At 39.4% G+C, this 24551-nt stretch overlaps 1 protein-coding gene across 3 annotated transcripts; it reads right to left on the bottom strand.

Moving 5' to 3' along the window:
• Window positions 1–58: 58 nt before the first annotated feature.
• On the bottom strand, window positions 59–24208 carry LOC133568350 (voltage-dependent calcium channel beta subunit-associated regulatory protein). 3 transcript variants are annotated; one of them, XM_061920228.1, is made up of 11 exons: window positions 24029–24155; window positions 23797–23948; window positions 12099–12170; window positions 7952–8097; window positions 6651–6712; window positions 6407–6569; window positions 6151–6331; window positions 3110–3244; window positions 2823–3018; window positions 2549–2747; window positions 59–2473 (listed from the first exon to the last, which is right to left on the bottom strand). In XM_061920228.1, the coding sequence occupies exons 3-11, from the start codon at window positions 12144–12146 to the stop codon at window positions 877–879; spliced, it is 2727 nt and encodes a 908-aa protein (XP_061776212.1). In that variant the 5' UTR covers window positions 12147–12170; window positions 23797–23948; window positions 24029–24155; the 3' UTR covers window positions 59–876. The 3 variants fall into 3 exon arrangements, with proteins under 3 accessions (XP_061776212.1, XP_061776211.1, XP_061776213.1); XM_061920227.1 differs by having other exon boundaries at window positions 23797–23869; window positions 23954–24113; XM_061920229.1 differs by lacking the exon at window positions 23797–23948 and having other exon boundaries at window positions 24029–24208.
• Window positions 24209–24551: the final 343 nt, after the last annotated feature.

Raw genomic sequence — 24551 nt, 5'->3', positions numbered from 1 at the left:
ATCTCGCAGCAACACAATTTACTGTTGCTTGGCTTAATAGAAAACAGTTGACAAGTACTCTCATGAAACACTTTATTAGGTATACCTGCAAAATCTACTGTAATCAGACCCAATACAAGAGCTGCATACTGAAATGTGCCTTTACAAAGATAATTATACGGTCATTTCAGTATGATGCAACACACTATAATAAACATTGTGAAGTAAGGCTATCTATTGAAAGGCAATTAGGATACAGCTCTCAGACAGACAGGTTATCCACTATTGGATTGTGTAAGTGTACCTAATGTTTGGATGAGGTTTGGTCACAATGGAGAGGATTTTCTGGCAAAATACATTATATGAACTTCATGACACCTTCCCCACCTGTCATCCACTTGGGTGATGCAACACTTAACCTGAATTCCCTTCATTGTGCACAAAAATAATCCACTGTATTTCCGTTGGCTCCCGGCCCGAGTTGTCCTTTCACAATAAGAACAGGATGCTAACACTGGTGGTCTCAAAAACGATCCCCTGTTGCCTTCATGTAGGTTGAAACAAGAAGGACACTTGCGGAGGATATGGTTGCTCATGATACAAATGGGTAACGTGGGCTTGTTACTTCCCAAGAAAGTGCTTTTTTTGTTTGTAGGTTTAAAACTGTACAGTCTTCTCTTACAATTTCTTTGCACATTACAGTTGTAGTAGTAGTAGCATGCGGAAAATACACAATTTTTATGTTTGAAAATATTCCTAAATATGGAGACGCTAAGTTACCTGTGCAATACCAGCTAAAAAGGGCATCACAGTGGAAGTCAAGGTCTGAGAGGAAATGCTGGCCCTCAGATTATATTATGTGATTGTTGAAAGAGTTGATGACAGGATACGATGAGGTTATTTAGGACTGTGGTCAGGTGAGGCTGTGTGAGAGGCGGTGACCACCAACTTGGTTCCACCCTGGCCGAGTTCTGCCCTCCTTATGCCGCCGTAGAGCCTTTCCTCTACCGCTTCCGCCAGCTTATCCGTCAGGCTGTTCCGCACCTGCTGACTGCTGTTGTTGTTCCTGTTGCCCACTCTGGGGTCCATCCAGCTTCGAGGTAAACTGCTTGTGCTTTTTGTGCCGGAAGAGGTTTGGTGATTCTTGTCACCCAGACTGGTGGGCTCTGGGGTGGTCATGTTGGCTCCATCGCTGGATGCTGTGCTCTCTTTGGCTGTTTCTTCGCCGGCCGCAATCTCACTGGCTTCTTCATCTGCTGCACTGGCGATGCGTGACAGTGTGCTGTGATACCTGGTGTCCAGAGGGTAACTTGCACTATCGCCTCTTGGAAGTGGAGTGAACGTCTGCCTCTCTAAAGATGGCGAGTACCGCCCAGTCCCCGAGCCGGGGTCGCTATATTGCTTGTGTCTTTGCCACTGCTTACGGAGATTCACTCTCGATCGATGCCTGGTCCGAAACGGTGAGTCTTGCTGGTCGAACCGCGGGTCGTGTCGAAGGAACTCGTTGAAAAGAGCGTCCGTCTTTTCGTCGATGCTGTAGTCGCGGCGGTGGAGACGAGGTCGGTGAGGACTGGAGGGCTGAGAGATTGGCTTGAACAGCTGAGATTGTGGTTTGGTGAGTGGATATTGTTCTTGGAGGTTACCCTCTGTGCTTTTTGGTAAGTCGTCCTCCAACTCTTCCTGGAACAACCTGATCTCTGTGCTTTCGCACACAGTACCTTTCCTCCCTGAGCTTGTGAAGAATAACCTCCGCTCTGATGCCGTCTTCCCACGCGGGGCTGCAGGAGTCCCGAAAAGCCGCATATCCTCTGGTGCCTTGAATGGAGTTTCAATGGAGGCGTAGCCGCTATCCATCTGAAGGAGCTTGCGGTTTCCCACGTCAGCTTCTCCGTCGACGAAGCTTCCCATTTCACTTCCCCTGCCTGATGCCCCTCTGACACCTCCTTCCATCGCCTCTCCTTCTGCTTCTGGTTCATCGTCCAGGTCTTGAGACAAGCAGCTGTCTAGATGTCCAGTGCGAGCGCCTGGACAGCCCAGTGATGAAACACTTTCAGCATCACTTCGGATGGATTCCCGGTCTGTGCTGCTCTGGTCCGAGGAGGCGTATTGCTCCAGAGAGGCTCTCAAGCTCCAGATGTCTTTGTAGAGAGATGAATGTGCCTCCATGCACAAAAGAGAAGAACCTGAACCCGCCCTCTGTCTGATCTCGGCTCCCAACACGCTGTCTTTATCTTCATCTTGGTCTACCTCACAGTTTTGCCTCACTGCACTTTCAGGATTTTTCCTGGTTGAGTCTTCCGGTTGTGGCTCAAACAAGTCGTCGTCCTCTAAAGATTCAGACGCAACCCCTCCAGTGTCCATCCTTTTGACGGGATCTTGTTGTAACTTTGTCTGCACTCCTGGTGGGTCGCCTGAGATGCTCTCTTGTCTCTGGATGGAACATTCATCGGGTTCTTCTGTCCTGCTGGTGACACTCCCTACCTCCAGGTTAAGCCTTAACAGAGAGATAAAACGATTATTCCATTAAGACTTTAAGGTATGTATGGCAAATTTTTGAGACAAGATATACCTGTGGAGAAAGATTGAGGAAGGACCCAAGGAAGATTGTGAGAGGGACTCGGCAGACAGGGACTGCAAGCCACTAGTCTGACTGGGAGTTTGCGGAAAAGACCTGATTGGATCATCTCGGAGAGAAGAGTCATCCCCTGTGTGGTCAGTGGTTTCACTTGCAGCTCTCTGCCTCTGGAAAGGCCTTCTCTTTGGGGATCCTGAAAGACCGTCACATGCTAGCTTTTTAATATGCGTTTCTCAGGATTACTAAAAGGTCAAATTCCCAAACAAACCTTTGGCATCCAGACTGGCGGCTCGGTGGCTGCTGTCAAACTTCCACCTCCTAAAATAGGGCCCAGCTCCCTCCAGACTGGCGTGGCGCCGCAGTTTCGATAAGAACTGAAGAACTGAAGACTGCCTCTGTGCTTGAGCGTACTCTCCTATTGTGTGATCACTGTGAGGATCTAGTCGGTCCCCAAGAACCTCCAACTAACCCAAGAGACCAGGTGATCAATTACAGTGATCTGTCAAATACAGTATGACAAATATTCTTCTACTGAGAAAAACGGCTAATGCTCACAGTGAGAGAGCGTTTGCTTTGCAAGGCCAAATCCTGTCTAGGAATCTGGTTCAGGACGATGGAGTGATGTGTGTCTCCTGGAAGACCTCCACTAAGGCTCTGATCCAACCAGTCAGGCACTCTTCTGTCAGTCGGCTAGTAAAAAGAAAACAATTTGTAGTCCAGCTTCTGTGATTGTTGCAACAAGTGGCCACGCAAACCTGTGACTATTTTTTCTAACAATAATATGCTAAAACGGTTTCATTCATTCAATTGGACTAAGAGCGCTAATGGTTGTGCACCACAGATTCTACCTAGAAACAAGTGTCCATGCAAACATATGTCATAAACAGGAAAAGTATGTACTAAAACGTGTGTGAAATTTGTTTTCATTAAGGGCTTAATCGCAGTTATGGCTGCCTTAAGAGGGCCAATTGTAATATTGAATAAATATAAATGTACAGTGTAATCACCTCATAATATTAAATTACACAATGACCAATGCATTTGATTATGCAATAGTGTGATTTGAAATCTTACGTCAAGGGGACAAGCAGATATTCAGTTATCTAATTTTACCAAAACAATGTGCGTCTATTGCAGGCCTGGGCAATTATTTCGACTCGGGGGGCCAAATTTAGAGAATAAAAATGTGTCTGAGGGCCGGTTTATATATTTTTACGAACACTTATACAAAACCTCACAATAATGTCTAGTTGAATGCTAAAACTGTTATGACAAACCGCCTTAAAAACGGAATGGAATTTAAAAACATTTTACTGAATGAAACACCCAGAATATACATGAAAATAAAGAATGCCGGATTGACTATATTACCTATGAACGATCAAACACTAAAGATTGAAAAGCTGCCCTTGGGCCTTAATTTGCCCAGGTCTGGTCTACTGTAACATATTTGTTGAATGATCAGATAATAAAGTTTAAAAGATATGCAATTTTATGCAGTACATACATTTAGTATAAAAGATGAAGTACTTTATTGACGCACATTATTTCCAGGTTTTACATAAAACGATGTGGTGGGCCAGAACAAGCCCCCGGGCCCTGAGTTTGACACCAGTGTATTAAAGTATATCAATGTTTCTATTGGGCTCAAGGGCACTAATTATTGTGCCGAATTAATTCTGTCTAGCAACAAGTGGCCATGCAAACCTGTGAATAAAAGAGAAGAAAATGTTTTAATGAAGATATAATTATTTCAATGAAGTATGCCTTTTTCCGCGCTGGGTTTGGATTAAGTGATGATTTACCATCTTGCTGATCAGTGAGTGACCACACAATTCATGACGTAAACAAGAACAACTATTTTTCAAAAAATTAATTGTTTCTACCTAGAAAACTGACACAAACAGGACAATTATTTTACGTAAAATAATGCTATATTATAATGTTCTTTATAATAAATATTGTTTTTTGTTCTCCCACTTAAAATGATGACAGAGGTCTGTAATTTTCATCATAGGTACACTTTAACTGTGAGAGACAGAATGTAAAAAAAAATCCAGGAATTCACATTCTAGGAATTTTAAAGAATTTATTTGTAAATTATGGTGGAAAATAAGTATTTGGTCAATAACAAAAATCTGACTCAATACTTTGTAATATAACCTTTGATGGCAATAACAGAGGTCAAACGATTACTATAGGTCTTTAACAGGTTTGTACACACAGTAGCTGCTATTTTGGCCCATTCCTCTATGCAGATCTTCTCGAGAGCAGTGACGTTTTGTGGCTGTCGCCGAGCAACACGGACTTTCAACTCCCTCCACAAATTTTCTAAGGGGTTGAGGTCTGGAGACTGGCTAGGCCACTCTAGGACTTTCAAATGCTTCTTACGGAGCCACTCCTTCGTTGCCTGGGCGGTGTGTTTGGGATCATTGTCATGCTGGAAGACCCAGCCATGTTTCATCTTCAAAGCTGTCACTGATGGAAGGAGGTTTTGGCTCAAAATCTCACGATACATGGCCCCATTCATTCTTTACTTAACACGGATCAGTCGTCCTTTTTCCCCTTAGCAGAAAAACAGCCCCAAAGCATGATGTTTCCACCCCCATGCTTCACGGTAGGTATGGTGTTTTTGGGATGCAACTCAGTATTCTTCTTCCTCCAAACACGACAAGTTGAGTTTATACCAAAAAGTTCTATTTTGGATTCATCTGACCACATGACATTCTCCCAATACTCTGCTGTATCATCCATGTGCTCTCTGGCAAACTTCAGACGGGCCTGGACATGCACTGGCTTAAGCAGGGGGACACATCTGGCACTGCAGGATTTGATTCCCTGTCAGTGTAGTGTGTTACTGATGGTAACCTTTGTTACTTTGGTTCCAGCTCTCTGCAGGTCAACCCCCACACCCCACCCCCGTGTGGTTGTGGGATTTTTGCTCACCGTTCTCAGGATCATTTTGAGCCCACGTGATTAGATCTTGTGTGGAGCCCCAGATCGAGGGAGATTATCAGTGGTCTTGTATGTCTTCCATTTTCTGATAATTGCTCCCACAGTTGATTTTTTTCAATCCAAGCTGCTTGCCTATTGTAGATTCACTCTTCCCAGTCTGGTGCAGGTCAACAATTATTTTCCTGGTGTCCTTCAACAGCTCTTTGGTCTTGGCCATAGTGTAGTTTGAAGTCTGACTGTGTGAGGCTGTGGACAGGTGTCTTTTATACAGATAACGAGTTCAAACAGGTTCCATTAGTACAGGTTACAGGTGGAGGCCAGAAGAGCTTTTTAAAGAAGAAGTTACAGGTCTGTGAGAGCCAGAGATCTTCCTTGTTTGAAGTGACCAAATACTTGTTTTCCACCATAATTTACAAATAAATTCTTTAAAATTCCTACAAATTCCTCTGTCATCATTTTAAGTGGGAGAACTTGCACAATCGGTGCCTGACTAAATACTTTTTTGCCCCACTGTGTGTGTATATATATATATATATATATATATATATATATATATATGTATAATTTTATTTATTTATTATTTTTGGGTTGTCACCCTTGTATTTTTCATTGTAGGAACAGCTGAGATGGATCCCCCTTACCTGGTAGATTGAGAGTGGCAGTTTGGGCACTGGTGCCTCGCTGATGTTAGCAGTGCTGCTCTCAGTGGAGTCGCACTCCATGATGGTGAGGATCTTGAGGTCACATGGAGCTGGCGGCAGGTGAAGGTGGGTCAGCCGAGCCTTTTTCAGATGGTGAAAATCCCCCTCGGTCAGGGTATATCTTAAGCACAGCGACGAAGGGATTAATTGTTATAACCAGAAATATTCTATTAAGAACTACTATTTTTCCGCGTACCTGCGTCCTTTTTCCTGAGCCATCCTCTCCTGTTCGTACAGAGCAGACTCGTTGAAGGAGACTCTGCGGCCCGTCAATCCGGTGGAAACGAACCTCTCTGACTCCATGTCGTGGCAGCTCGTAGCCGAGAGGGCGTCGGATTCATCCAGGCGGATTGTGATCTCTAAGTTACACGATGGAAGGAGAGAGATGACAATGCAGTAAGTGCATATAAATATATCACCTCGAAATTTGCAGCTCTTACCATGGGTGGGTTGAGAGTCTTCAACATAAGTCGTGTTGGTCTTCTCAGGGTCATCGCTCGCTCTGGGGAAAAAAGAAAATTAGGGGCAAGAAAGGGCGCTGCACCACCAGATCTAGTAAATGGTACTGTTTCGTATTATATATTTAAAACAGAATTTCAATTAACCACATTCAGCAGATGACAGTTTTTCTTTATTTACTTCATGAATTTTATAATGAATTCACCAGAAACAGCAGATTCTCATTGGGCTTTGGTATAGAAATACTAAAATCAGGGGAATTGTTTATTGGAATTATTGATTGTGCAAAATTGCAGGTTAGTCTGTGATAGGTTGTCTTGGACAAATTTGTTTAAAACAACCACATTTTATGCCGATTCAGACTTTACATTAGCTTGTTAGTAATAACACACTTCATAAATAGCATTTGGCACTTTTTAAGGTTAAATAAATGATAAATGGGTTGTACTTATATAGCGCTTTTCTACCTTCAAGGTACTCAAAGCGCTTTGACACTACTTCCACATTTACCCATTCACACACACATTCACACACTGATGGAGGGAGCTGCCATGCAAGGCGCTAACCAGCACCCATCAGGAGCAAGGGTGAAGTGTCTTGCTCAAGGACACAACGGACGTGACGAGGTTGGTACTAGGTGGGGATTGAACCAGGGACCCTCGGGTTGCGCACGGCCACTCTACCACTGTGCCACGCCGTCCCAAGGTTGTAAGGTTATTCTTACTCATATAATATTTTATCTGGTTTTAACTTTTTTTATTATGTTTTTTTTTTGTAATTTTTTGCATCCATATTGCCAGAATAAAAATTAAAATGTCATTTTTTTTATATTTTGTTCTTTAAAAAAGTAACAATTTTAATAATTTCTAAACATTAAAAAAAATGATAAGGTTTTTTTAATTACTATTTCAGACACAAATGGTGACCAAAAAATACTCATTATCTCCACAAAAGAAAGACGAAAGAAAGCTTATTCAATACAAAATTGTCATTTGTAAAAAAAACAATTGTAGGGGCCTAACACAAAAAAGATTAAAAAAAAGGGGGTGCCATACAGGGTTATGAAGAAACAAAGCTCATAATGTCCTGCCCAAGACTCAGATGTACTAATGTCATTCTTGATTGGTGAAAACCAAAACAGTCCATTTCAATCATAAGTGCTAAGCTATTTCCAAACTTTGTTTTACCTGTGTTTTTGCATTGGTGGACAATTGGTCAAAAAAGCTTATTTTTACATAAAATCTTTCATTCTATTCTGTGTGAGACAAAATGCAGCGCCCACCTGGAGTAGCGACGCCCACCCTTGCAGCAGCGGTGGCAGAAGAGCAGCAGCAGAGAGAGGAGGACCAGCGTCCCCCCTGCGAAAACACTCAGCAGCACCAGGAGCAACACATAATTTTCCACCCGGCCTGCCGACACAGGTACATCCTGTCGGGGATAAAACAAGACCACTCATTTTATTCTGTTCCAGTGCATTAGTGCTTCCATTTGGAGTTTTACAGGGAAAATATGAATACATTCTATTTTTGTGCTTAGCATCTACATGAATGCAAACACCCACATACATTCATCCTAGATGTATGTAGACCTTTATAAGTGAGGTTTGTCTGTTCCCTGCTTACTTCCATGTATTTCTAACTCATTAAATAGCCTAAATGTTGACAGATTGTCTGCATAAGTGAGCATATGTGACCATTATAAAACACAACTGTCACATATCTCGCTCATCATGCATTAGTACTGCTGAAACAATAATGCTACTTTTTCAATACTCTGTCAATATAATAAGGAATAGAATGAATAGTGTGGACTGGCAAGTGATTTTTGTGCCCGGACTGGCTCTATTTAAAACTCTCCCGGTCAGTCTTGGCAGAGTGAGCGCCGGGATGCTAATCGAAACGTCAGCGAGACCCTTAATTTAATTTCTAAGCTCTTCTCAATGAGGAGGAGGGGGCGGTTTGGCTGGGAGAATGAGGCCTCGGCAAGCTAAAAATGGAAATGAGAGGAGGATGCAGACGCACATGAACGATCCCCGCAGCAAGCGGAACGTCCAGCATCTGTTCTGATGTCACATTCCAAAGATAGTGACAAGTAACTGGGTTATTCAGAGGAAAAAACACATTTCAATGCCTTCAAGGTACTAAATTTAAATATTTTGTATTAAATATAAATTAGCTTTGGTATACTGTATTGTTTTAGTTTTTATTATGTATTATGGTTGTATTATGTTTTTTATACTATTACTATATATATTATATACTATGAGCATGAGCTGGTGGGGCCTGTTGAGATCAGAGGCGGAAGATCTTCTATGACAAACTGAACAGTCCGGTTGCGATCGATTGAAAGCCCAAAAAAGGTTATTGTGATTGTTTTTTGGGACTGAAATATAATTAGATTACTGTTTCACAGATCAACATGTTTAAAAGTTACCATTAATTGCTGAGTATCAGGTAAAAAGGCTTTACAAAGATTAAGACGACCAATGAACTTGCAAAAACAAACACATTATCATGTTCTTTTTTAGTAACTCTTAGATTGTTGTGTTGTGTCCAGATTGAACTTTCACCTGTGTGGGTTTTCCTTGCCCTTGTGTGGGCTCTACCGAGGATGTCGTGGTGGTTTGTGCAGCCCTTTGAGACACTAGTGATTTAGGGCTATATAAGTAAACATTGATTGATTGATTGATTGATTGATATTGTTTATTATTGTTATTCATTACATTCAGATCAAGCATTTAGTTATTAATATAATAATGTATTTAGTTGTATAGTAATATTCAGTAAGTTTATCATAACTATTGTTTTTAAACTATGAAAATAAAAGGTGGATTTGAATATACAGTAATAATGAGCAATAAATTTAATAGAAATAGTTGTCCTGCTAAATGTGTTGGAATGATGAGGAGATCATGTCATTTATTGAACACCAATGCCTTGCTGTTATTATATAATTCATTTATCATGTCATATTTAACCTATTGTGTTGAAGTCTGGGGAAATTGTTATAAATCACATCCACACCCTTTAGTCACTCTGCAGAAAAAGGCCATCAGGATTGTTTCCAATGTTCACTACAGACATGATTCAAATCCACTATTTATGAACTTAAAGCAACTTAAACTGAACGATGTGATAAATTTTAAAACTGCTCAAATTATGTTTAGGGCATCCCAAAACTCTCTACCATCCAATATACAGAACCTATTCCATGACAGAGATGATCACCACAGTTACAGTTTAAGAGGAAACAACAAATTATATTTGCCTAAATTTAGAACCACTTTAAAATCAATGTGCATTTCAGTGCGTGGAGTCAGTCTGTGGAACAACTTAGGGGACGAGTTAAAAACGTGTTCTAGCATGATTCAATTTAAAACACTGTTTAAAAAAGAAGTACTGAAGAAGTACGATGAGGAAAAAGAGTGATGCCCTCACCACAGAGCGATGGGAGAGAGGTGTATGGTTGGAGAGTGTTTGGGCCCGTGTGTGTGTGTGTGTGTGTGTGTGTGTGTGTATGCATGCATGTGTGTGTTTTGTCTCATCTTGTCTTGTCTCATGGTATTGTTAGTGTACAGGAGCTTTTCTTGTTTTGTTTATAGAGTATTGTTTTTGTATTATATTGTTTATGTCAAATGTGGAATGAGTGAGAGGGGTTGGGCTATTATAAGCAGCTGCTTCATCCAACCCCTTTTCAAGCCTTCCATAAATATCTTTGCCAACATGTAAAAAAAACAAAAACTGTGTTTAGTTGTACGGTGCAGGTTTGAAATAAATATTTCAATTCAATTCAAATATATTAAAAACATTTTTTTTTTAAAAGCAGAAATATAACCATTTTACTAAAGTACACTGAAGGGTTAAAATTCAAAAGTAGTATCTGTACAATTATTTTAGAATATTTTATAATTAAGTTATAATTGTACCATGTAAAAAAACTGTGCACGTGGATAATAAAATATACAGTACAGGCAAAAAGTTTGGCCACCTCATTCAATGAGTTTTCTTTATTTTCATGACATTATAGATTGTCACTGAAGGCATCAAAACTATGAATGTACATGTGGAGTTATGTACTTAATAAAAAAAATGTGAAATACGACAGAAACATGTTATATATTATCGTTTCTTCAAAATAGGCACCCTTTGCTCTGATTAATGCTTTGCACATTCTTGGCATTCTCTCAATGAGGTAACTCATTCAAGACTGTTGGAAAACGATTTCAGGTGACTACCTCTTGAAGTTCAAGAGATTGCCAAGGGTGTGCAAAGCAGTAATCAGAGCAAAGGGTGGCTATTTTGAAGAAACTGAAATGTTTCAGTTATTTGACCTTTTTTTGTTAAGTACATAACTCCACTTGTGTTCATTCATAGTTCTGATGCCTTCAGTGACAATCTACAATGTAAATACTCATTAAAATAAAGAAAACACATTGATTGAGCTGCGACTTGTCCAGGGCATACCCCGCCTTCCGCCCGGATGTAGCTGGGATAGGCACCAGCGCCCCCCGCATCCCCAAAGGGAATAAGCGGTAGAATATGGATGGATGGATGGATGGACATTGAATGAGAAGATTTGTCCAAACTTTTAGACTGTATTGTCTAATTAAAAATAATAATAAAACCCTTTTATTAAATACACTAAATGGTTAAAAATGAAATGTAGTATCTGTTCAATTATTTTGGAATGTTATTTTCATAATTAAGTTATGATTATACTTTGTAAAAAATAAAATGTATGTAATGAAATATGTCAGGTTTATTTATTCACACCTATTTTAATCTTAGTTTTGTATTAATTTAAGTGCAAAATTCTTATTTTAATTATCTCATGTTTGTTATTTTATATGGGTTGAGTGTGAATGTTGTCTGTCTATCTGTGTTGGCGATGAGGTGGCGACTTGTCCAGGGTGTACAACCACCTTCCATTCGAATGCAGCTGAGAGACTCCAGCACTCCCCGCGACCCCGAAAGGGACAAGCGGTAGAAAATAGATGGATGGATTTTTACATAGGATTAAAGCCACTGTACAAAATGTTATTTTTTGCCTCCCCACCTTTGAAAGATACGCCCGCATGTGTAGTTTTTTTCAAAATTCTTAACACCTGTTTCTAAGTCAGTGTGCCTATTGGGCAGAATAAACCAACAAGCACCCCGTTTCTGTCATGTGTGTTTTTAGTATATTCATCAAATGCAGCACTGGTAATCTACAGCCTGTAACGTTTCAACATATGTTTGTGTGCTGAGTGCAATCCGCAGTTGGTTAATCCACCTTGATGCTCGTTCATCTGCACGTGTACTTACGTGTTTCATTAAAATCAGCTGCTTTCACTACCTCTACCACAATGAACAACGCGATCAATCCTCTTTGAATACACATCAAGCTGTCCTAACACTGTACATATTCAAATATATCTAAATATTACTCACAGTGGAGTTCTCTGTCAGACTTGTCAGAGCAGGCGAATCATTGCTCATGGTCCAGGTCAGCGTGGGTGAACCCTGGAGAGGACCACCAAAGTCAGAGACAGTCCAACCATCAGCACAATCCATCATTGTTACCTCAATGTCATTGTGTACGTTGAAGGTGAGGAAACTGAACGCGTGCTTGTTTTCTTTAAAAATGCTATGTGGTACATGCTGTCTCTAGAAAGTGTTCTGATATCCACTGGATTTACCGTCTGAAACCTTTATCTTCAGCCCGCTTTACTGAGCACCAGACAGAGCTGGCTCTATCTAGCTCATCTAAAGCCCCCACTGGTGCATGTTTAGCTCAAACGTGCCACATCTCCAGCCTGCTCTACTTAGTAACTGTTCCAATATGGAATGTATTCCATCAGGTTCTTGATTAACTTAAATCTGTTTTATCGCAAGGCTATTTTGCTTGCCCTTCTTATTGGAGTCGTCTGTGTCTAAGTCCTGGTCTCTCTCGAGCAGAGGTGTCAAAGTCTTTTTCACTGAGGGCCACGTGCAAGTTATGTTTGGCCCAAGAGGGCCGCTTCTAACAGTGAATAGTAATATTTGTTTAATATTATTATTATTATTATGTTTCCTACTCAGTGGCCTTGTGGTTAGTGTCCGCCCTGAGACTGGAAGTTTTGTGCGTTCAAACCAAATCGTACCAAAGACTATAAAAATGGGACCCATCGCCTCCCTGCTTGTCACTTAGCATCAAGGGTTGGAATTGAGGGTTAAATCACGAAATGATTCCCGATGGCGGCCACCGCTGCTGCTTACTGCTCTCCTCACTTACCAGGGCCTGAACATGATAGGTCAAATGCAGAGGATAATTTCACCACACCTAGTGTGTGTGTGACTATCGCTGGGGCTTTAACTTTTAACTTTATTAAACAATTTTTGAATGCATTTTATTAGTTGATTTTTTTTTTTACTTACAATGTAAAAATAATATTCTAAGTTTCAATCAAAAAGGCTCAGTTGCTAGAATTTTACTGTAAAATGTACATTTGTTTTTTTACTTTAAAAAACTGGAATTTTACAGCATAATTGACACCTGAGCTGCCAGTTGTTTTTTTTTACCACAAATCAACTATATTTTTCGATGTATTACTGTAAATCCCAAAAGGGCACTACAGTTTAAAAAGTACAGGTTTTTTTAATTTTGAGAAAAATGCTGTAAAAAAAAACACAGTGAATTTCACAATTTTACCATGATATATATTGCTACTTTTATATTGCACAATTTGATGGGTAACTTGCTATGAAAACATTATTATTAGTATTTATTTATATTAAAAGATAGTTTGAATGCTTAATAATATAGTTTTGCATAATTAGACAATATTTAAGTTAACATAAATTGTGATTATATGGAGTTCACATATTTTTTTCTCCCAAAAAAGAAAAAGAATACATTTAGTAAGGCTCTGCTTAAGATCCTCTCTTTTTCATCATTTGAGCTATTCAGTTCAAAAAACTTGTGAGAGTCAAATTTTCCAGCAGATATTTAAATACACTAGAGTGTTGTCATAAAGATGGTCTTTGACTGGGTTCTTTGCAGAAGGTCCTTAAAACAACAAAGCCCTCTTGTAAGAAGAATAAACAGATCAAAATCAAATGTCTACTGCAGGGGTGCCCATTACGTCGATCGCGATCTACCGGTCGATCACGGATGGTGTGTCAATAGATCGCCAGCCAGGTATTAAAAAAGCAAAACTCAAAACCAGTGAAGTAGGCACTTGGTGTAAATGGTAAATAAAAACAGAATGCAATGATTTGCCAAACCTTTTCAACCTATATTTAATTGAATAGATTGTAAAGACAAGATACTTAACATTGTAACTGAGAAACTTTATTTTTTGCAAATATTAGCTCATTTAGAATTTGATGCCTGCAACATGTTTAAAAAAAGCTGGCACGAGTGGCAAAAAAGACTGACAAAGTTGAGGAATACTCATCAAACACTTATTTGGAACGTCACACAGGTGATCAGGCTAATTGGGAACAGGTGGGTGTCATTGGGCATAAAAGCAGCTTCCATGAAATGCTCAGTCATTCACAAACAAGGATGGGGCCAGGGTCACCACGTTTTGAACAAATGCGTGAGCAAATTGCCGATCTTTAAGAACATTTGTCAACCAGCTATTGCAAAGAATTTAGGGAATTCACCATCCACGCTTCATAGTATCCTCAAAAGGTTCAGAGAATCTGGAGTAATCACTGCACATAAGTGACAAGCGCGTGACTTTCGATCCCTCAGGTGGTACTGCATCAAAATGCGACATCTGTGTGTAAAGGATATCACCAAATGGGCCCAGGAACACTTCAGAAAACCACTGTCAGTAACTAGAGTTGGTTGCTACATCTGTAAGTGCAAGTTAAAACTCAACTTTGCAAAGCGACAGCCATTTATCAACAACACCCAGAAACGCCGCCGGCTTTGAGTCCAGATTTGTAATTGTTTTTGGAAACTGTGGACATCGTGTCCTCCGGACCAAAGAGGAAAATAACTATCCGGACTGTTATAGGCGCAAAGTTCAAAAGCCAGCATCTGTGATGGTTTTGAGGGTGTATTAATGCCCAAAGCATGGGTAACTTACACATCTGTGAAGGCACCATTAATGCCAAAAGGTACATACAGGTCTTGGAGCAACATATGTTACCATCCTGCAACGTCTTTTTCATGGACTCCTCTGCTTATTTCAGCAAGACAATGCCAAGCCACATTCTAAACGTGTTACAACAGCAAGACTGGGTGGTAAAAGAGTGCGGGTACCAGACTGGCCTGCTTGTAGTCCAGACCTGTCTACCATTGAAAATGTGTGGCGCAATATGAAGCCTAAAATACCACAACGGAGACACCGGACTGTTGAACAACTTAAGCTGTACATCAAGCAAGAATGGGAAAGAATTCCACCTGAAACGCTTCATAAATGGCTCTCAGTTCCCAGACATTTACTGAGTGTTGTTAAAAGGAAAGGCCATGTAAATTCTAAGTTAATGATTATTGGCAGATAAAAAAATAAGTTTCTCAGTTTGAACATCAAATATTTTGTCTTTGCAGTCTATTCAATTGAATATAAGTTGAAAATTGTTTGAAAATCATTGTATTCTGTGTTTATTTACCATTTACACAATGTGCCAACTCCACTGGTTTTGGGTTTTGTAGTATCCCCTGTATCTAGTAACTGACTTATATACTGTATGGACATAGAACCTGCTCTATATGGTCCCTGATATATTGTTGGTCATTTCTGCTATACTTAGAGCCTATTGTATTCAGAACTGGATGGATCCAGATCTAGAACCTGCTTATTACTGTATATATAGTCCATTCTGTACCTCAAATCTGTTTTGTCTATTGTCTGCTTAATGTAGTGCCTCCTTTATCTAGTCCCTGCTATATCTAGTACCTACTGTATTTTATAACTGATCTGTATCATATGAATGTACCTGGGCCATGATTTATTGTTGATGATGCCTGCTTTATGTATTCTGGATTCTGCTTTATCTGTACCTCGCACCAGTTGCATCAACAGTGCATCTGGACAGTATTCAAAGTGCTTTACTTTTTCCACATTGTGTCAAAATGGAATAAATTATTTTTTGTCCTCAAAATTCTACACACAATACCCTATAACGACTTTTTTTTTTGCAAATGTATCAAAAGTAAAAAACTATGCAATCACATGTACATAAGTATTCAGATTCTTTGTTCAATACTTTGTTGATGCACCTTTGACAGCAATTACAGCCTCAAGTCTTTTTGAAGACGATGCCACAAACTTGGCACACCTATCTTTGGCCAGTTTTGCCCATTCCTCTTTGACACACCTCTCAAGCACCATCGGGTTCGATGGGAAGTGTTGGTGCACAGCCATTTTAAGATCTCAGAGATGTTCAATGGGATTCAAGTCTGGGCTCCGGCTGGGCCACTCAAGGACATTTACAGAGCTGTCCTGAAGCCATTCCTTTGAGGTCGTTGCTGAAAGATGACCCGTCGCTACAGTCTGAGGTCAAGAACTTTCTAAAGCAGGTTTTCATCCAGGATGTCTCTGTACATTGCTGCATTCATATTTCCCTTAATCCTGACTAGTCTCCCATTTCCTGCCACTAAAAACCATCCCCACAGCATGCTGCCACCACCATGCTTCACTGTAGGGATGGCATTGGCCTGGTGATGAGCAGTGCCTGGTTTCCTCCAAACATGACACCTGGGATTGATGCCAAATAGTTCAATATCTGTCTCATAAGACCAGATCATTTAGTTTCTCATGGTCTGAGAGTCTGTCAGGTGCATTTTGGCAAACTTTTTCCTAACAATTGGCTTCTTTCTGGCCACTCTACAACACAGGCCTGATTGGTGGATTGCTGCAGAGATAGTTGTTCGTCTGGAAGGTTCTCCTCTCTCAACAGAGGAATGCTGTAGCTCTGACAGAGTGACCATTGGGTTCTTGGTCACCTCCGGACTAGTGTCCTTCAGTTTAGACAGTCGGCCAGCTCAAAAAAGAGTCCCGGTGGTTCCAAACTGCTTCCATTTACAGATAATGGAAGCCACTGTGCTCATTGGGACCTTCAAGGCAGCAGACATGTTTCTGTACCCTTCCCTAGATGTGTGCCTCCAGACAATTCCTTCAACTTCATTCTTGGTTTGTGCTCCACCATGCACTGTCAAGTGTGGGACCTTATGAATAGACAGGTGTGTGCCTTTCCAAATCATGTCCAATCAACTGAATCTACCACAGGTGGACTCCAATTAAGCTGTAGGAACATCTCAAGGATGATCAGTTGAAACAGGATGCACCTAAGCTCACGTTTGAGCTTCATAGCAAAGGCTGGAAATGCTTATACATGTGATTTTTTTTTAATTATTGATTTGCAAAGATTTCTAAAAAAATAAATAAATAAAAGTTTTGTCATTATAGGGTATTGTGTGTAGAATTTTAAGGACAATAATGAATGTATTCCATTTTGGAATTAGCCTAACATAACAAAATGTGGAAAAAATTAAGTGTTGTGAATATTTTCTGAATACGCTGTAGTTCCTGCTTCATGTACTACCTCATGTACCTGACCAGAAAGTGCTAAATCAAGTCCACAGGTGTAAAATTTAACCCGGATCTGGCCCTAACATAATTTTTTCTGGTCCACAAACACCTGGAAATGATGAGTCAATAAAGGACTTTATATTTTCTTATTAAATGTAATGGATTTTTTTCATTTTGACTGAAAAAATATATGTACTGCTTGAAATTGCATGCCTTTTAAACTAATAGTATCCATTATTGCAACAAATATTACGGTATATTATCATACTTTCCAAACATGTTTTTGTCTAAATAAAAATACTCAAGGTTACAGCAAACTACCCATCAAATTAATAAAAATGACAATAGATGTTACATTCTTCTTTACACCATATTACTGTAAATTGAAAAAAAACTACTACTGTTTTTTGCGTTAAAATTCTGTTGACTGAGCTGCCAGTTTTTGACTGTAAAATCTACGTCTGTTGTTTTTAACGGTGTATCACTGTAAATGGAAAGACACTAAATTTGTATTTACGGTATGTTGCATTTGACCCGGTCTTCCGCCAGTCACCTCCCCAGGTTCTTTCAACGACACATAAGCTGGTTTTAAATCAATCCGAGACAGAGTTGCTCATTTTGATATTTTATTACCAAAGCCTTGGGAGACCAATCTAGATACAACCTTTCAATCGCATTGCCCAAATTGATCCAAACATCTTACGGAAGCGCTGTCTTTTTCACTACGTTGCTCGCCCTCCACCCTCCAGAACTAATACACAAGCCTATTGTTCCTCCTCAGCTGGGCACAGGATGACATAAGAAGAAGGAGTTTTTCTACTCCCTACATTCCTAAAGCTCCAAGGTTAACACACGGTCTACTTGCAGACAAACAGAGAACAAATGGAAGAACACTACCTGTTTTAAAATATGACTATGAATATAAAGAAATAACTCTAAAATATGGATATATGTAGATATCTATCTCCGTCAGGTAAAAAAAATGGCTGCTAAGTTGCCAAAATAAAGAAATAACGTATTATTTTTCCATTAACAATATAATGTTGTAAAAGCCAATGTCAAGTTAACACAAAATGTTAGCTGCCGGCTTTTTATGTAAACCCCCCCACACACACATACACACACACACAAACGAACGAAAGGTGGTACTGTTTTTCCATTTACCGTAAAATGTTGTGAAAAATTAAAAACACACTTTTACATTAACAATTTGTAAATGTAAAGCTTTCACTGTAAAATTGACAGTCTACTTAAAACAATTTCTATAATTAATAATGAAATCCAGAGGCAAATTCATACATTATTCATTGTTAAAAACGGCCCCCTAATGGCAGCCATAACTGCCATGTGGCCCTCAATGAAAACCAGTTTGACATCCCTGATTTAGTCCCTATGTGGACCATGATACTCTGTTGCTGGGCCTTCAGTTAGTCCCTGATGGCTGGGTTACAGCCATTTTTGTGTCTGATGAAAATCCCCACTGACATCCAGTATAAACTCTGAGGGCAATTATATAGACTGCTGATTTGATGTGGCGGTGGTGTTGTTGTTTGCCAGGCTGTTATCTGCGATTGCAGTAATTCCCTGCACGGAAAATAATTAGAATAAAAGGATTTTTTCCCCCCAAACAATCACATCTGGGCACATCCAACTGCGGGGAATTAAGTCCTTTCAAACATTTGGTAAAAGTAAAGGACTCATTTTAGGCCAAAACATGCATTTGTCGATGGAAACACTCATGCAGTAACACACTATTATGTACCTGTCGGTCCCTGATGGGGTCCTGACACACACACACACACACACATTCTTGTATTTGTTACCTTCTTGAGACCTCTGAAAACGCCTACCTCTTTAGTACCATCCTTTCCAGATATATAAAGATTTGTATTTACATTGATATATACATACTATGCAAATATAAAAAAGGTAAGCTTTTAGTTAATGTTTAATTTTTATATTGTAATTGTTTTTTAATCTTCATTATTTACTTCAAGTTGTTACAATATGTATCTAAATACATTATTTATGTTTGTATTAATTGTGTAAATTTTTTATCAATTTTGGCCAAAGGGGGCGCGTTTCAATTTCTTACATACACTTGTTATTATATATGTTGGCCAGAGAGGGAGCACTTCAAATGTTTACATCCATCCATCCATCCATTTTCTACCGCTTATTCCCTTTCGGGGTCGCGGGGGCGCTGGCGCCTATCTCAGCTACAATCGGGCGGAACACGCTTGTTATTTCATATGTTCACCAGAGGGGAAGCACTTTTAAAACTGACACACAGTCAATTTGAAAAATTCTTCCTTTTTGGGACCACCCTCATTTTGATCAATTTCACCACCAGGGGTGCAAATGAGACATTCTCTATTAGATGCAATGGTTTTCCAGTATAGGGACCATGATTTATGACTTATCTTGTTCACACCTCCTCATATGGAAGGTACTTTTTCTTGATGATATCTCAAGAAGGGTAGAAATACAACAAAACACACACACACACATTCTTGTATTTGGTATCTTAAAACCTCCGAAAAATGCCTACCTCTTTAGGACCACCATTGCTACATATATAAAGATTTGTATTTACATCATTAATAATATATACATACTATGCAAATAAGTAAGGTAAGCTTTTAGTTATTTTTTTTTTTTTTGTAATTTGTTTTTAATCATTATTTACTTCAAGTTATTACAGTATGTCTCTATATACATGTTTATTTATTTATTTATTTTAATACATTTTGGGCATTTCAATTTCTTACACACACTTGTTAATACATATGTTGGCCTGAGGGAGAGCATTTTTAAAACTGTCCATTTGAAAAATCCCTCCTTTTTGGGACCACCCTAATTTTGATAGATCTCACCACCAGAGGTGCAAATGAGACATTCTGTATTACAGTGGTTTTCAACCTTTTTTCAGTGATGTACCCCATGTGAACATTTTTTTAATTCAAGTACCCCCTAATCAGAGCAAAGCATTTTTTGTTGAAAAAAATATATAAATACAGCACTATGTCATCAGTTTCTGATTTATTAAATTATATAACAGTGCAAAATATTGCTCATTTGTAGTGGTCTTTCTTGAAGTATGTGGAAAAAAAGACATAAAAATAGCAAAAAAACGTATTGAAAAATAAACAAGTGATTCAATTATAAACAAAGATTTCTACACATAGAAGTAATCATCAACTTAAAGTGCCCTCTTTGGGGATTGTAATAGAGATCCATCTGGATTCATCAACTTCATTCCAAACATTTCTTCACAAAAAAATTCATCTTTAACATCAATATTTATGGAACATGTCCACAAAAAAATCCAGCTGTCAACACTAAATATTGCATTGTTGTATTTCTTGTCTATCTGTGTTGGCCCTGCGATGAGGTGGCGACTTGTCCAGGGTGTACACCGCCTTCCGCCCCATTGTAGCTGAGATAGGCACCAGCGCCCCCCGCGAACCCAAAAGGGAATAACCGGTAGAAAATGGATGGATGGATGTATTTCTTTTCACAGTTTATGAACTTACATTCATTTTTTTTAACGTTTTATTCAATAAATATATTTATAAAGGATTTTTGAATTGTTGCTATTTTTAGAATATTTTAAAAAAATCTCACGTACCCCTAGGGATACCTTCAAGTACTTTTAGGGGACGTGTACCCCCATTTGAGAACCACTGCTCTATTAGATGCAATGGTTTTCCGTATTGGGACCATGATTTATGTCCAAACTTGTTCACACCTCCTCATATGGAAGGTACTTTCCCTTGATGTCTTAAGAAGGATGGAAATACAAAAACACACACGGACATTCTTGTATTTGTTACTTTCTTGAGTCTGAAAAATGCCTAGCACTTTAGGACCACCCTTTCTAGATACATAAAGATTGGTATTTACAACATTATTAATATATACATACTATGCAAATATAAAATAAGGTAGGCTTTTAGTAAAAAAAAAAAGTGTTTTAAATTTTTGGTTTAATTGTTTTTTAATCTTTATTATTTACTTCAAGTTATTACTGTATGTCTCTATATACATATTTATTTTTATTCTTTTCATTAATTTAGGCCAAAATGGGTGCATTTCAATTTCTTACACACACTTGTTATTACACAAGTTGGCCAGAGGGGGAGAGCACGAAGGGGAGTCCTTACTTGTTCCCACCTCCTAATATGGAAGGTACTTTTCCTTGATGATAGCTGAGATAGGCGCCAGCGCCCCCCGCGACCCCGAAAGGGAATAAGCGGTAGAAAATGGATGGATGGATGGATGGATGTCTCAAGACGGGGGAAATACACACACACACACACACATTCTTGTGTTTGTTACCTTCTTGAGACCGCCAAAAAATGCCTAGCACTTTAGGACCACCCTTTCTAGATATATAAAGATTTGTATTTACAACATTAATGACATACATATACATACTATGCAAATATTAAAAAAAAGATAGGATTTTAGTTATTTATTTTTTGTAATTGTTTTCTAATCTTCATTATTTACTTTGCCATTACAGTATCTCTCTATATATGTATTTATTTTATTTTTATTTTTTATTAATTTTGATCAAAGGGGTTGCATTTCAATTGCTTACACACACTTGTTATTATATATGTTGTCCAGAGGGGAAGCACTTTTAAAACTGTCGATTCGAAAAATGTCTCCTTTTCTGGACCTCCCTCATTTTGATAGATTTCACCACCAGGGGTGCAAATGAGACATTCTCTATTAGATGCAATGGTTTTCCAGTATTGTGACCATGATTTTTGTCCTGACTTGTTCACACCTCCTCATATGTTCTGTATATTGTACAGTATTTTGTATTTCTGTAGTGTTTTGCATATTGTACAGGATTGCTTGTTATTTTTATTGGATAGTAGTCTGTTTATTTCAATTGTTAGTTTTTCCTTCATTACCTCTTGTGTTATTTATTTTACCCCATATTTGTTCCCACAACCGCACCTTAAAGGGGAACATTATCACAATTTCAGAAGGGTTAAAACCAATAATAATCAGTTCCCAGTGGTTTATTTTATTTTTCGAAGTTTTTTTTTCAAAATTTTACCCATCCCGGAATATCCCGAAAAAAGGCTTTAATGTGCCTGATTTTCGCTATCTGTGAAGCCACCGTCCATTTTCCTGTGACGCCATCCAGCGATGCCAATACAAACAAACGGATAGCACAGCAAGATATAGCGACATTAGCTTGGATTCAGACTCGGATTTCAGCGGCTTAAGCGATTCAACAGATCACGCATGTATTGAAACGAAGGGTTGGAGTATGGAGGCAGATAGTGAAAACGAAATTGAAGAAGAAACTGAAGCTATTGAGCGAATAGCTATTGACATTATTCAGCCATGTCTGCCTTAGCATCGTCGGTAAAATATGCAGACCAAACGTTCGGGACTTTCGCATCTTGTGACACTGGATCAACTTTAATCAGTCGATTGGTAAGTGTTTGTTTGGCATTAAATGTGGGTGGAGGGAAACGCTGGATGCAAATATAGCTACAAATGTACATACAGCTAGCCTAAAGAGCATGTTAGCATCGATTTGCTGGCAGTCATGCCACGACCAAATATGTTTGATTAGCACATAAGTTAATTACATCAACAAAACTTGCCTTTGTGATTTCGTTGACTTTATCGTTAGAAATGCATCTGCAGGTTATCCATACATCTCTGTGCCATGTCTGCCTTAGCATCGCCTGTAAAATGTGCAGATACTCCGGTACATTCAATGGGGGTCTGGCGGCAGATTTCTTTGACTTTATCATCGGAAATGCATCTGCTTTGAGTGTCACAGGATATCCACACAATCTTGCCATCTCTGTAGTAGCATAGTTTTCGTCGGTAAAGTGTGCGGAACAAACGACTGACCATTTCGTCGGCTTTCCCCACACCCTCGCATTTTGAACAAATTTCGTCCAATTTCTTGCCACTTTCGCATCTTTGGGTCAGTGGTGCAACTTGTTAGCGTTGGTACACCCTCCGACAACACACCGACGATCCATGATGTCTCCAAGGTACTTAAAACAGTCGAAAAAACAGAAAATAACAGAGCTGAGACCCGGTGTTTGTAATGTGTTTGAGAAAATGGTGGCTTTATTACCTATGTGATGTCACGTTCTGATGTCATCTCTCCGATAGCAATAAATAGAGAGGCTTTTAACTCGCCAAAATTCACCCATTTAGAGTTCTGAAATTGGTTAAAAAATATATATGATCTTTGTTCTGCAACATCAAGGTATATATTGACGCTTACATATGTCTGGTGATAATGTTCCCCTTTAAGTTGGAGTCTTTAATCTCGTTATATGCAAATATAATGACAATAAAGTCTATGCTTCTTCTTCTTCTATGGAAGGTACCTTTCCTTGTTGATGTCTCAAGATGGGTAGAAATACCAGAACACACACAAACTCACACTGCAAAGTGCTGCACATTCTCCAGCAATGTGACTCAGACAATATTTTATGTAATCTCTCACACACGGCGACAGTGATAGGGTCTCTATCAGCTGCAGACGTCATGCTATAATTGTGTTGCATAGAAATACAGTACATGAGGAATGTGAGTGAATACTTTCGTAGAGTACATGGTCTTACGTTGTAAAACAGAAGGTGTGGAAGCAGCTTCCCTACAGCGCGTCCCTCAGCATCCTCAGCATCTTCCACTCGCCTGAGTCCCAGGAAGCAACTGTCAACTGTCTTGTCTGGCTAAGGAAGGCTGATTATGCTTCCACATGCAGCAGCGTTTTCTTACATAAGCAAACATCAGCATCAGCATCATCATCAGCATCGTCGTCCACTCGCCTGTGTTTGCTGCGAAGGGACTCACCGAGATGAAGATTGCGGTCCAGGCATGCTCCCGACGTCCTCCGCATCCCTGAATTAGGGCTTCCAAAAAACGCACTGGAGTTATGAATGAAAGCCATTGGACACACCCACCCGCCCGCCTGCTTCCGACGCACCACGTGACCCGCGCTGACGATGCCGCTGATGGTGGTGATGATGCGTGATGGAGGAGAATCTCCTTCCTCCCCCTCCCTCCCTTACTCTCTTCCATTCACAGCTGGTGTCAGTCATCGTGTTACAATCGATGACTTGAGTGTGTTTGATTCGATTTCTTTATGCATCTAATCGTGTGTTTGTTTTGTCATGGTGTCGGAAGGTATCCGCTTGTAAAAAAAAAAAATTAAAAAAAAATAAATAAATAAAAAAGTACAACGGTGCCACGCGGTGGCGACATTGCACCGACAGATTCGACTGAAAGCAGGCGACGCAGCCGAGTCCTTCATAGACAACTAGAAATGTTGTACATACAGTGAAGTTGGCACGTTGTATATATATCCATCCATTTT

Source organism: Nerophis ophidion, linkage group LG14 (genome assembly GCF_033978795.1).
Source record: "Nerophis ophidion isolate RoL-2023_Sa linkage group LG14, RoL_Noph_v1.0, whole genome shotgun sequence".
In the NCBI taxonomy this organism is placed as follows: Eukaryota; Metazoa; Chordata; class Actinopteri; order Syngnathiformes; family Syngnathidae; genus Nerophis; species Nerophis ophidion.
Note: the sequence above shows the minus strand (reverse complement) of the source record. Positions and strands in the feature narration are given on the sequence as shown.